Here is a 12,640-nt window from a genome sequence, read left to right on the forward strand (position 1 = left end):
AAGTACTAGCTAGGTGGCTTTATAAGAATCAGCGTGTCTTATCAAGGAATAGCCCCCTCCTTTTATAGCCAAAAGAGGGGGTCTCTCCCAATTAATGCATCCTCGCACATGCATGGTGTGTGTGGAAAAGTCTCCCATGTGGGCTAGGCAGTTACACACTTTCAATTGTGTGCAACAACCCTTTGCCTCAATTTTCCACATAAATCAAGCCCCATATCTCAAGTCTATGATACTCCCTTGGTCTCTTCCCAATTTTATAATATGTTCAAACCTCTAGGAGGACAAGTGGAGGGTTGGCACAAGGAATCTTGCCATCTCATCCTACTTTCCCCATTATTTAACTTGCTCTCTTGGACCTTCTATACCTCCCCCACATGGGCCTATCCTATATGGAGGGAATAACCCAATATAATATCCATCTCCACTTATTTTATATTACTTCTCCCATGGACTTTGAGCCATATCTCACTAACTGCAGCCTAGGTGGAGGGGTGGCACATGGAGGAGCCATGCCACCTTACATTTTATAATATTACTACCATGGATTATGTACAACACACCTTATGGGTCCTCTTACGTGGAAGGGTGGCACATGGTCATGCCCTGCCACCTCAACCCTGGGCCCTATGCACACCATATTTTATTATACTATTGCCACATATACAAATACACACACATATTAATGCCTTTTTCCTTAGACAATTTTATCCATAACAGTACCAACCGCATCTGCAGCTAACAAGTCGGTGACATAAATGCACACCGGTCACCCTAGAATATCACCAGTGGAGCTCGATATCTCAAAACTCCCCCTCAAGCTCAATCCCAATTCCTGCACACCAAGCAAGTCTCTGAACTTGCGTAGCTTCTCTATGCCCAATGCCTTCGTGAATATGTCAGCTACCTGATCCTCTGTGCTGACATAAACTAGATCAATAAGACCTAGTAAAACCTTCTCCCACACATAGTGATAATGACCTCAATGTGCTTTGTTCTAGCATGACAGACTGGGTTATTTGCCAAGTGTATATTGCTCATGTTGTCACAATAAATGATAACTGGCCCATCTGTAGACTGATGCATATCATAAAGTAGCTTATGCAACCAAGCTACCTCACATGCAACCATTGCTGCACCCCTGTACTCAGCCTTTGTGCTCGACAAGGCAACTACAGGCTGTTTCTTGCTGCTCCAAGTGACTGCAGCACTCCCAAAAGAGAACACATATCCACTGGTAGATCGTCTATTAGAAATACTACCAGCCCAATCAGCATCAGTGTATCCATGCAACTATATCTGAACCCCAGTCTCATAAAATTGTCCATACTGCAATGTGGACTTCACATACCTGAGTATGCGTCTAGCCGCATCCGAATGCGATTTCCTTGGAGCCTGCATAAACTGACTTACCAATCCAACAACATAGCTCAAATCTAGCCTGGTAATAGTCATATAAATCAAACTTCCTACTATGCGTCTGTACATAGTAGGGTCTTCCAGAAGCTCACCTGCATCTGCGCTTAGCTTCACATTTTGCTCCAAAGGAATTGAAATAGGCTTACAGCCTGTCATCCCATATTTGGACAGCATGTCCAATCCATACTGCCTCTGCAAGAGCCGTATCCCACTTGGTGATCTAATCACCTCAATGCCCAGGAAATAACGCAGCTCTCCCAAATCCTTCATCTCAAACTTCTGCTTCAATAGCATTTTCACATGAAGGATATCTTCATCACTATCACCTGTGATGATCAAATCATCAACATAAATGACAAGCAGCATAATACCTTTCTCTGTTTTTCTCACATAAAGTGACAAATCTGCCTTGCAAATTTGAAAGCCAATAGTGAGAAGATACTATCCTATCTTGTCAGACCATGCTCTAGGTGCTTGCTTCAAGCCATACAAGGCTTTCTTCAACCTGCAAACAAGCTCAGGATGAACAACATGAACATAACCTAGTGGCTGCTCCATAAAGACCTCTTCTTGCAAATCACCATGCAAGAAGGCATTCTTTACATCCATCTGATGTAAAGACCATCCCTTTGATGCAACCATAGCAATGACTGCTCTTACGGTTGCCATCCTTGCAATTGGACTGAATGTTTCTTCATAATCAATGCCATATGTCTGTGCATACCCCTTGACAACTAATCTTGCCTTGTATCTGTTCACAAAACCATCTGCATTGTGCTTCACCTTATAAACCCACTTACAGCCAATTGCATTCTTGTCTTTAGGCAAAGGCACCAATTCCCATGTAGCATTTGCTTCCAAGGCATCCATTTCTTCATCCATGGCTTTCTCCCATTTTTCTTTTGCCATGGCTTGCTCAAAAGAAGTGAGTTCTGGTTCCTGTATCACTTTGACCATATAGGCATAGTGAATGGCTGTAAATCCATCATATTTCAGCCTAAATAGGCTCACTTGCAGGTGCTCTCAAAACATCCCTGGTCTTCCTTACTCCAGGTGTAACAACAGAAGAAATATCATCAATGCCCTGGTCTGAGCCGCTGGATTCACCATCCACATAAGAGTGACCTGCATTCACATCAAACATGGGCTGATCTACCTTCTCTTTTCCTTTTCATAATACCTGCATACCACTATCTGCATTGCTTTGAGGAGATTCTCATGATCTCAATCTGCCTGTCCATGGCGAAGTATGTGAACCATTGCTAGAGGACACTCCAGGTCCACTAATATTTTTTGATTACTGCTGTGAATTCTGTGCAGCATTACCATTTTGTGCATCTACATCATCAATAACATTCACTGGTTTATACTAGCTGCTCATCTCATAAAAAACATCTCTGCTCACTGTAAACTTATGAGTAGAGGGGTTATAGCATCTATACCTTTCTGCTGCAGAGAATAATTAATAAAGATGCACTTCTCAGCTTTTGGATCCAACTTGGACCTCAACTCATCTGGCACATGAACATAGGCAATGCAACCAAAAATTTTCAAATGAGAAATATCTAGTTTCCTACTAGTATACATCTCCTGTGGCGTCATGCCATGTATTGCTGCAGTGGGAGTCCTGTTCATTATGTAAACTGCTGTAGCAACTGCTTCAGCCCAATAATAATCTGGTAGGTCTTTTTCATTTAGCATGGCCCGAGATACCTCGAGGATACCTCTCCAATATGCCTGTTTTTCCTTTCTGCAAGTCCATTTTACTGTGGGGTATGATTGCATGAATATTGCTGCTTTATGCCATGCTCCTGCAGGAACCTTGCAAACTCATTTGAGAGGTACTCTCCCCCTCCATCTGACCTTAGGCATTTTATTTGCAGGCCTGTTTCTTTTTCAACCATAGCTTTAAAAGCTTTGAAATGCCCAAACACTTCACTTTTCTTTTTCATAAAGTACACCCAAACTTTTCTGCTGTAGTCATCAATAAAAGTGACAAAATAATGACAGCCTCCAATAGATGCAGCTTTAGTAGTCCACACATCAAAGTGGATTAATTACAATGGCTTCTTACTCTCTTGAACATGTCTAGGAAATGGTTTCCTTGCTTGTTTTCCAAATTGACAGGCTTCACATACCTTATGCATTTCTGCAACCTTGAATTTAGGCAATCCTGTAACAATATTTTGGGCCTGCATTGATTCAAGTCACTGTACATTAACATGACCAATGCGTTTATGCTAGATATCAATATCTGCAACTACATTGGTCCCATGTGCAAACATTGGTGCACTCAATTCAAGCATGTCCGCATCCAACGTAAACATCCTACCCTTCTTCTTTCCTTTTGCTATCAAGCGACCGTTATTTTTCATATCCTCAACAAAGCATCCATGAGGATTAAATCTGACCTGCAAGCCCTGCTCAACCATTTGACCAACAGAAACCAAGTTCTTGGTGATATTCGGGACATGAAATACATCAGATAGGTATTTCTTTTTCCCATCCTACATAGACAAAGGTATTTTACCAATCTGCACAATAGGATGTGCAGTATCATCACCAGTCTCCACAAATCCTGGTTTTTCCATTTTCCTTGCATCTTGCATCCATTCTGCATGAACTATCATGTGGTTTGATGCACCTGAGTCAACATACCACACATCATTGCTTTCTTCTGCACTTGTCATAGAATTGGTCATGTGCTGCACCATAAATAAATGCTCATTTCTGTCATCACCTTGTCTACTAGAGGATGCATAATTGCCTTGCTACAATTTTCCATTTATAATGTCATTCTGCTTTTTGTAGCAATCTTTAGCCATATGACCCATTTTACCACAATAGTAGCATTCAACTTTGCTGTTTGCATTTTGGCCTCTCTGCCATCCACCACGACCTCTTTGGCTCCCCCTGCCTCTAGAGTTATCACGTCCTCCTCCATAGGACTGGCTTTCTTGAGTTTGCTACATATTCTGATTTCTACCATGGCCTCCAGATTGGCCTCCTCTACCTCTGCCTCTACCTCTTCCAGCATTTGAGTAGAAGTAGAAGACAGTTTCTTTTAGTTCCTCCTGAAGAAGATGCACCACCATTTCTCTGCTCTTCAGAAATTAGAAGAGCAAACAACTCCTCAAAATCAGGAAATTTTTCACGGATGGCAATGAATGTCTGGAACTGTGAATAATCCTTTCCTAGACCATTCAAGGTCACAGAAACTAAATCATCATCTTCCACTGGCGACCCAATGGAAGCAAGTGCATCTGCAATTTTCTTCACCTTCATGTGGTAGTCATTGATGCTCATATTTTCTCTCTGCACATTGTGCAACTCCTGCTTGAGCTGCATTTTCCTGGCTTGCGTATTTGTGCTGTACATTTTTGTCAAAGTATCCCATGCCTCCTTTGGCATACTCGCATCCTGAATATGCACAATCATAGAATTTGAAATACTAATAGACAGCCAGTACATAACTTTTTTGGCTCTCTCATGCCATCCTTTAAATGCCTGCATTTCCTGTTGATTGGGAACATTAGGAAGAACTGGTTCTTCTTCATTTCGTGTAATGAACTCCCAATAGCCTTTTCCCATAAGGAAATTCGTCATTCTAAACTTCCATGCTTGGAAGTTGTTCTTGTCAAGCTTTTCAGTGACAATTTGTGAAAGAGAATCAGACGCCATTATAGAACACTGCAAAATATTCTGTCACTGCAAAAAGCACAGCTTTTGCCTCACAAGGGCAAATCTGCAAAACTGAGAAAGTGTTATTTGACCACACAGTCACTTCCTAGTGACGATTTTGCATCAACAGGCAATAAGGATGATTTTGTAACTCCCAATATCTCTGCACACAGGCATACGATGCAATTTCTGTGGCAACTTTTCCCCGACCTGCAGAACAATGGTTGCACAGCAAAAATGGGGCCTTTTTCTCAGTGCTTGTAGAGAACCTCCGCCTCCAAAACGGGCCCTGAAATGGCCTCGAATCAGAAAAATAAAGCATATACTGCCCTATCGCCACACCGCGAAGAGCATCTCAATCTAAGACAATGCACTCTTGCACTTTCCGACTGTGCTACCTGTAGAGATTTGAGAGAGATTTGCTCCCAAACTCGAAAAAGGAAAGCAACACTGGTCCTCTTACCAGGACACCGCGAACTTGGTTTGCTTTCTTGAGCTCCTTACCACAAACCAGGCTCTGATACCATGTGAAGATAGTGGGAGAGAAGGAAGGAGTCTCACTTGCGGCTTTCTCACATACATAATGGGGGAACACACACAAAAGTGGAGGCTGAAAACAGTTTTCCTCTTCTTAGTTGTGAAAGCCAAAAGAACTCTAGTACAAAGAAATAGAAGAACCCTATATGTGGGTCCTCTGTGGGTCCCAAACCAAACTCAGCTAACTAAGGTGGCATACTAACTGAGCCATGAACTAGAGTACATAAGGATAGCTATCATCCAGCTATTATTCATGGGCGGCGTACCAACCGCAGCTGCAGCTAACAAGTCGGTGACATAAATGCACAACGGTCACCTTGGCATATCACGAGTGGAGCTCGATATCTCAACACAAATTGCATCTTGCTTCTCATCATTAGAAGCAAGATGGAGATATTGTCTCTAGTGAGGATCACTACATTTCCATTGATCAAGTCCTACTTTCCTAACATGGATGCACCCTATTGAAAGTGTTTACTCAATGGCATTATAGGGACATTTGCAAGATAGAGACTATTTCGTATGACAACTTAGCTCGAGGATCAATCCAATACTATCCAATTCATTTCAGCCCCAGGGATGTTCCGTCGATCAATAAGCGAGTCCATACTGAACCAAATAAAGTGTGTGACATGTCCCCAATAAGAATGTGTTTTCTCTTTAAAAAAAAAAGAGATTATGAAACTAGAGTAAGAAGTGATTGTAGCTTGTATCTTTAACCTATTAACCATGGACAAAGGGGGAAAAAAAAGGACACGTGCTAGCATGGAGGTGCACAATATGCCACGTGTCATCTATTCCAAAATTCTACGTTCAAGTTCAAGAATTCATTCCAGATTCGGAATACGAAACATTTGGATTCTACGTTTGGAATTGGAAACGTGCACGTAAGAGAGAGAGAAAGGGAGGGAAATGCTTGAACTCCTACGGAACACTTCACCTTTGATCGATTCACTTGCCTTTATTTTTAAATCTCAGCATTGGCTGGACTTGGAATCGACCAGTAAAGCCAGTCTTCATCTATGAATCACCTTCATTGAATGTTCACCTCTTAGTTTTGGTCACATAGGAGGAAAGGATCTGAGCAACACGGCTGAGATGCATCTGTGAGTGTGACAGATCTCAAAGTGATAAATCTAGGCTAGCAACGGAAGGAGCTAGGAGGAGGTTTCATCAAAGTTTGCCCTTAATTACCTGTAGACTACCATTGTCTCCTATTGAAAATGCATTTGAAGTTTCAGAATGGGCTGACCCTCTACCCCCTGAACCAGCACTCTCACAGCCCTATGGGGAGATGAAATCCAACCCACCAGCATGAAACAATCTTGGATCGAAACTAGAGGGCATGCATGAATCACAAGTCTCTCTCTCGCAATGTGTGGGCGAGGATAATGCAAAGATTGGGAGCTGATCGAAGAGAAATCATGCAGAATTGGAGCATGGAGTTGCAGATTTGGATGCTAAGGATGTAGCAGAAGCTCATGATCTTCAGGTGATGGGCTCTTTCATTAAACAAAGCACAAGATGCAAAACAACACAATGATGCCTTCTCTTCACAACCAAAGTTCTAGTTTCATCAAGATTTCGAGCAGATCTTTCCCCTTCTAAGGGAGAACGAACCTTCATTCCCTAATTTTTTCTACAGTCTCTGATTAAACAATTAAGGTCATGAACTTGCGGTGTTGCGATAATTTTGCAATGGCGTATTCTCATTTGGCTACCTTGGATTACTTGGATCAGCAAATGGAGCGAGTGATGACTACTTCTTGAGCATTGAGTCTCTGAAAATCACCTTTGCGGGAATACAACCATTGGATGGTGCAGCACTGGCCTCAGGCCATCAGGAGATCTTCCTCTACCTTTTTGTAAATGAAGCATACAAGCACCTCAAAGAGAGACTACGATTCATGAATGGCTTCTCCGTCTCGATCAGAGAGGCGATCAAATGTTTATGTAGCAAAAGACAACATATTAGAGTTGTCCTTATACTCACAATGACTTAATGTTTTTCGTGGTAAGACTAGCACTGTCACAATTCTCAATTCATATTTTGACTCAACTTGATCGAGTTCATTAATCGTTAATGGTGAGCTTTAGTGGAGTAAGACTAGCAATTCAATGATGGAGACCCAAGGAAAGTGTAAAGGCTACATAGATGTCGTATGCTTTTGTGTGCAAGAGGCCTATTTTTATGCTCTTACTTTACACCAGAAAGGGTCATGAGAAAAGTTACAGAACTTCAAAGGCTTTTAAGGATTTTAAGACGTGAAAGAATCAGAGGTTTTTAAAAAAGGGCCGGAGTGAAACAACCAAGATTGATGAAAATAGATATATATCTTCCAAGGGCCCTCGCCAAGTGGGAGCTCACGAGGTGATCCCATTCATTACCCACAATTTTCAAGTTTTGATGTTGTGCTGTGATGTTGGATATGGATTAAGAGCATCTTGCCGTGAGCTCGTGCCGGAGTTTCAAAGTGAAATCTAACTTTTGGACTTCCTTGCATCTAATTTCCACCTCCATCATGCACAACATAAAGAGCTCGAGGATGTTGAGGAGATGTTGAGCTCGCCTACCATAGCCTTGGGGTGGAATCGGGGTCACGACCTTGGTTGGTAACCTTGAGGGTAGGGTCAACCGATCCAAGCAAGGGCGTAGGGGCACAATAATAGGTTGAGGAGCACTATAAATGACATGTGTATTGTTGCAGGATTGTAGAGTGAATAACTTGGTATTGGCCTAAAGTTCAAGAATCTATCATCCATCTTGGTCGCAAAGCCACGGGAGGTATTTTTTCTCTTGAGGTAAGCAAGAATGATCTCAAGGTCTAGAGGACATGTGAGGATGGTCATGTATCTTTGTCCCCGCACATCACGGGTCTAGCATTGATGTAGATTTAGCTATTTGGAGGGTATCATATGTAGGACTACGTGTTCCAGATGGATGGATACTACATAGTAATTGAATAAATTCATGTTGGACTTGCAATAATTTCTTCACACCACCCATTGAGACAACAACTTAGTTACTGTTTATATGCTTAAATAGAGAGAAAGGTGTCTCTAATCGCAACATTGATATCACTAGGAAAGAAATTTCTTTTTGTAAAAATGATATGATTTCTTAGCTTTCTTGGTGAATCTTTTGAAACCTCAAAATCATAATTGCATAATTCAAACATAGCAATGTCCGGGGAGGCCTCCTTGAGGATAAAATATGTCATGGCCTCTTTGCATCATGTAACCCTTAGTAAAATCAAAAGTAGGAGATTGAAGAAAATAAATACTATAAAATGTAGAAAAATAAATTTGGGATAGAGCATTGTGTTTATAGAAATGGATGGAATTTTAGCATATATATAGTGGGTGTAAATCACTAAGCTTATATCTTGCAAATGTCACAAATCTTACAAATTTAAAAATTCCTTACAATATATCAAACATTCATTTGCATTTAAATCTATTTATTTGCCTAAGCTATTATAGATGACACTGGAACATTGTGCATGTTTTCTTTTAAGACTATCTCCATAGAAATATGGAATCATGAGCGATCTTTCTTTCTAGAGTTAATATCATGAATATAATCATGTTAGTTAGCGAGTTGAATTTTTCTAAATCAAGTGTCTCTTATACAAAGTGCCTTTTTCATTCATAGCATCAATGCATGTAACAAACTCCCTTTTCTAGATTGGTATGATGCAAATAATTATATTAATTAACACGTCAAAGTGTTTTAAATCAATGCTCTTTAATATATCCGTGACTTAAATTTACACAGCAACAACCCATTGATCATTGTTTTGCCGCAGCAACGAGCTGGTTGTATACGAGTATATTCAATTATTCGACATTGTAACTTGAATTACAATCCAAAACTCGGAAAGATGTCATAAAAAAACGAAGGAGCTGGCTGATGACGAAGATCAACCCGGTTCTGGTGACTCACTTCAAAGAATTAAGATCGTGACGAAATCAGTCTCTACTGCTTAGGCCCATTGGATATATTTTTGTCCGCTCAGAGGTTATGTCAGGAACCGCCTGAGTAATCTATTGTTTGACCATTTCGTCCATTCAGCAGGAGGGCAAGTCAGCAGGCGGAGGTTCAAGAGACTGAAGCGGCCCAACCCCGTTTTCAACGAGGAAAGCCGTTTCCAGGCCCCATGTCGTGTGGATTTCCAGATGGCAGTGCATGAACCAGATTCCTGGAAAATCCCAAGACAATTGGATAAGCCCAAGCATGCTACTATGATCAGACGTGGCTGGTGTTTACGTCGGACATACACATTCGGACATATGTATAATTCGATTGCAAGACCAAAATAATCCTACTGAATATTCACCTGGATTGTCTGCTCGGAACCGCAGCGCCACCCACCCGCCCTTCGGGACTCCAATGGTGTTTCGCTCTGGAGGGTCTACCAAGTTGAACCTCTTGGGGTCGGTTGTCCGATTAAAATTGCCTACTCCTTGTCCTACCACAAAGAAATTGTATCCATGAAGATGGATCGGGTGGCTTTCTGTCCCAAGGATGCTTGTGCCCTGAAGAATGAGTTGCACTCGAGCGTTGAAAGAAACTCGGCTGAGCCTAGTGCCTGTTTGGGGTGCCAAATTCTTCGGTTGGGGGCCGGTATAGTTGAAGGGTGTTAAGGGCTTGTCTGGAAAATTGGTACTAAAAGTTCCAGAACTGTTTCTGAAGTAATAAGCTTGCAGCAAAGCTGTGCGAGGAAGGACGAAGGACACATTGCTGACAGCAGCTGAAAAGTTGCCTCCCGAAGGTCCTTGACACACCTTCCCGCGGGGGCATGGCTTTCTGGCTAATCCCACTGTGAAAAACAAGTGGCGGTTGACCCGATGAGGAACCTTGGCTGGATATTCGGTGGAGTCAAGGCTTCTAAGGCTCTTGCTGAAGATGTTGGCCACATTGGTGTCATTGAACGGAGGAAGGTGCGGCATGATGGGTTTTGCAGAGTTGGAGGCTCCGCTGTATTCCAGAATCCCTGTCGCAGTCGTGTTATCGAAAGGTACAGTCGGACCAGCTGAATCATACGCCCTGGCTGCAATAATATACTTGCCCACTCTTTCTCCAGCAGTGAAAAGAACGTTGGTGGTCTGTCCTGGTGCTATAAGGATGGTATCAGTCTGGAAAGGCTTGGTGTACGTTGCGTCGATCTCCACAACAGTGAGTGTATGGTTTGCGATGCTGAAGAAAAGTTCATCATTAAGGCCGGCGTTCACAATTCGAAGCAGGTAAGTTTCGTTCTTTACTACTCGAAGTGTGAACATATCTGCAAGACAAGAAAGAGCAGAATAAATCCAATGGAGCAAAATTTTCGTTGACTCATTTCTAGGGCTACCATTTTCAACAGTACTCTGGGTGTGATGCTCTTGGACTGTCACCTTTGGCTGAGCAATTGTAGAGTGCTCCTGGCTGGCCGTTGATGGTGTAGGCATCAGACACATTGGGGCCTGCTCCAGTTTGAAGAGCTTGCTTTATAACAGCAAAGACGTCAGAATTCCACCACTCTCCTGCAGGATGGGAATGGCAAGAGCCACGAATTAACTGTGGCTTCTTACGTTGAATAGCAGAGAAGGTGAGCTCAATGGCAATAGATGACGATCTTACCCAGAACGAGGGGGATTTCTTTTGCTGGGTGAGGAAATGGATAGGGAGTGCCGCGCTTGGGCAAGATGATGAATGCCCCATGGACTGTGGCGCGCATCCAAGAGATGTGGGCGTGCCAGAAGAGGGTGCCTCGTTGTCCCGTTACAGTGAAATTGTAGACATAGGTGTTGTTGGATTGAACGGGGCACTGTGTTATGTAGGCAGGTCCATCAAACCAGCCAGTACGGAGTTGCCGAACACCATGCCTACCACAGTTTTTCGTTTGTCTGTCAGCTACCATCTTCTACAACTAGTTAAAAAAGATCTAGCATTGGCCTATCCCGCGCGGTCTTAACCCCGCTCCATTCTAGTTGCATTGTCCCTCTACACTGAAAACTTACGTTCAATTCGTTCGCGATTTGAGGGCTCTTCCGACTGCGAGTACAGAACCGGCTTACCAGTGGATCGTTATGTTCTTGTCTGGCAAATGGTTGCTCAATTTCACGACGACACGATCGCCTTCTCGCACGTAGAGGGTTGGTCCAGGTAACTGGTCGTTAACGGTGACAATCTGCTTGGTGTGGCAAAGGCGAGTGAAATTGGTGTATTTGACCTGTAAAATCCACGCTCAGAAAGCAGCAAGGGATAGATCAGAACGAAGAAGAGCTGGAAACGTTACGTCGCAGCAGAACATAGTCTAATATACACACCCAGAGAGAGAGGGAGAAAGAGAGATCAGAGAGACGCACTGTTACCACACTAAGTGATTACACAAATATGGCAAAAGAAGAAGGAGGTGGAGCTACGGACTAAGCAAACCAAAGTGGGAGAGAGCAATCTTACATGGAATTCGAAGGTGCGGGTGATGGGAGAATCCTCGTCCAGGAGCTGGAGGTGGTGGCTGGAGCTGGCAGCGCAGGGAAGGTGGGGGACGAAGAGGAGCAGGATAAGCAGGGAAGGAAAGGGGGCGAGGAGCATGGCGACGGAGGTGGCCATGCAGACGTGAAAAACACTGTGTACAGAAGAAGAAGCTGTGCTATATTGTACAGTGTAATTCGGCTATGGAGTTGAGTATGATTGTGTTGGTTTTATAATAAGAGAAAATGTAAGGGCGACGGCAGCACCCTCCAAGAGAGCTGGTGAAGGTTCACTATTACCCTTTCTATTCCTTTGCTTTCTTTGTAGCTTGCTTCAAGCTTTCCCTACGGGTCCGCCTTAAACAAACTCTTTCTTCAATCCTTTTGAACTTGAACCTTCACCCTCTCCCTTGACCCTCCACCTAATTTAAACTCTACACCTCGTTCTAAGAGCTATGGGTTTTCCTTTACACCACTCGCCTCATGAGGAACATGAAGCGAAGAGGATTAAAAGGGTGGACACATCTTATATATGAGTCCAATGTTG

At 42.8% G+C, this 12,640-nt stretch overlaps 1 protein-coding gene across 1 annotated transcript; it reads right to left on the reverse strand.

Annotated features, from left to right (window-relative positions):
* Window positions 1-9,442: 9,442 nt before the first annotated feature.
* LOC147884828 (laccase-4-like) lies at window positions 9,443-12,271 on the reverse strand. The gene is made up of 6 exons (XM_087397714.1): window positions 12,080-12,271; window positions 11,695-11,849; window positions 11,258-11,502; window positions 11,032-11,160; window positions 9,975-10,919; window positions 9,443-9,836 (listed from the first exon to the last, which is right to left on the reverse strand). Exons 1-6 carry the CDS (start codon window positions 12,230-12,232, stop codon window positions 9,706-9,708), a joined length of 1,758 nt encoding a protein of 585 aa, XP_087253840.1. The 5' UTR covers window positions 12,233-12,271; the 3' UTR covers window positions 9,443-9,705.
* Window positions 12,272-12,640: the final 369 nt, after the last annotated feature.

Source organism: Dipteris shenzhenensis, chromosome 26 (assembly GCF_047967505.1).
Source record: "Dipteris shenzhenensis isolate YYH24624 ecotype China chromosome 26, Dip_SZ_1.0, whole genome shotgun sequence".
In the NCBI taxonomy this organism is placed as follows: Eukaryota; Viridiplantae; Streptophyta; class Polypodiopsida; order Gleicheniales; family Dipteridaceae; genus Dipteris; species Dipteris shenzhenensis.

Bases quoted from the DNA above. Each gene is read 5' to 3' on its own strand.
- LOC147884828 (XM_087397714.1), bottom strand. From the start codon at position 12,232: ATGGCCACCTCCGTCGCCATGCTCCTCGCCCCCTTTCCTTCCCTGCTT. The intron at 11,850-12,079 runs GTAAGATTGCTC...TGGATTTTACAG, and splicing joins CCCGCACCTTCGAATTCCAT to GTCAAATACACCAATTTCAC. The intron at 10,920-11,031 runs GTGACAGTCCAA...CTTGTCTTGCAG, and splicing joins CTACAATTGCTCAGCCAAAG to ATATGTTCACACTTCGAGTA.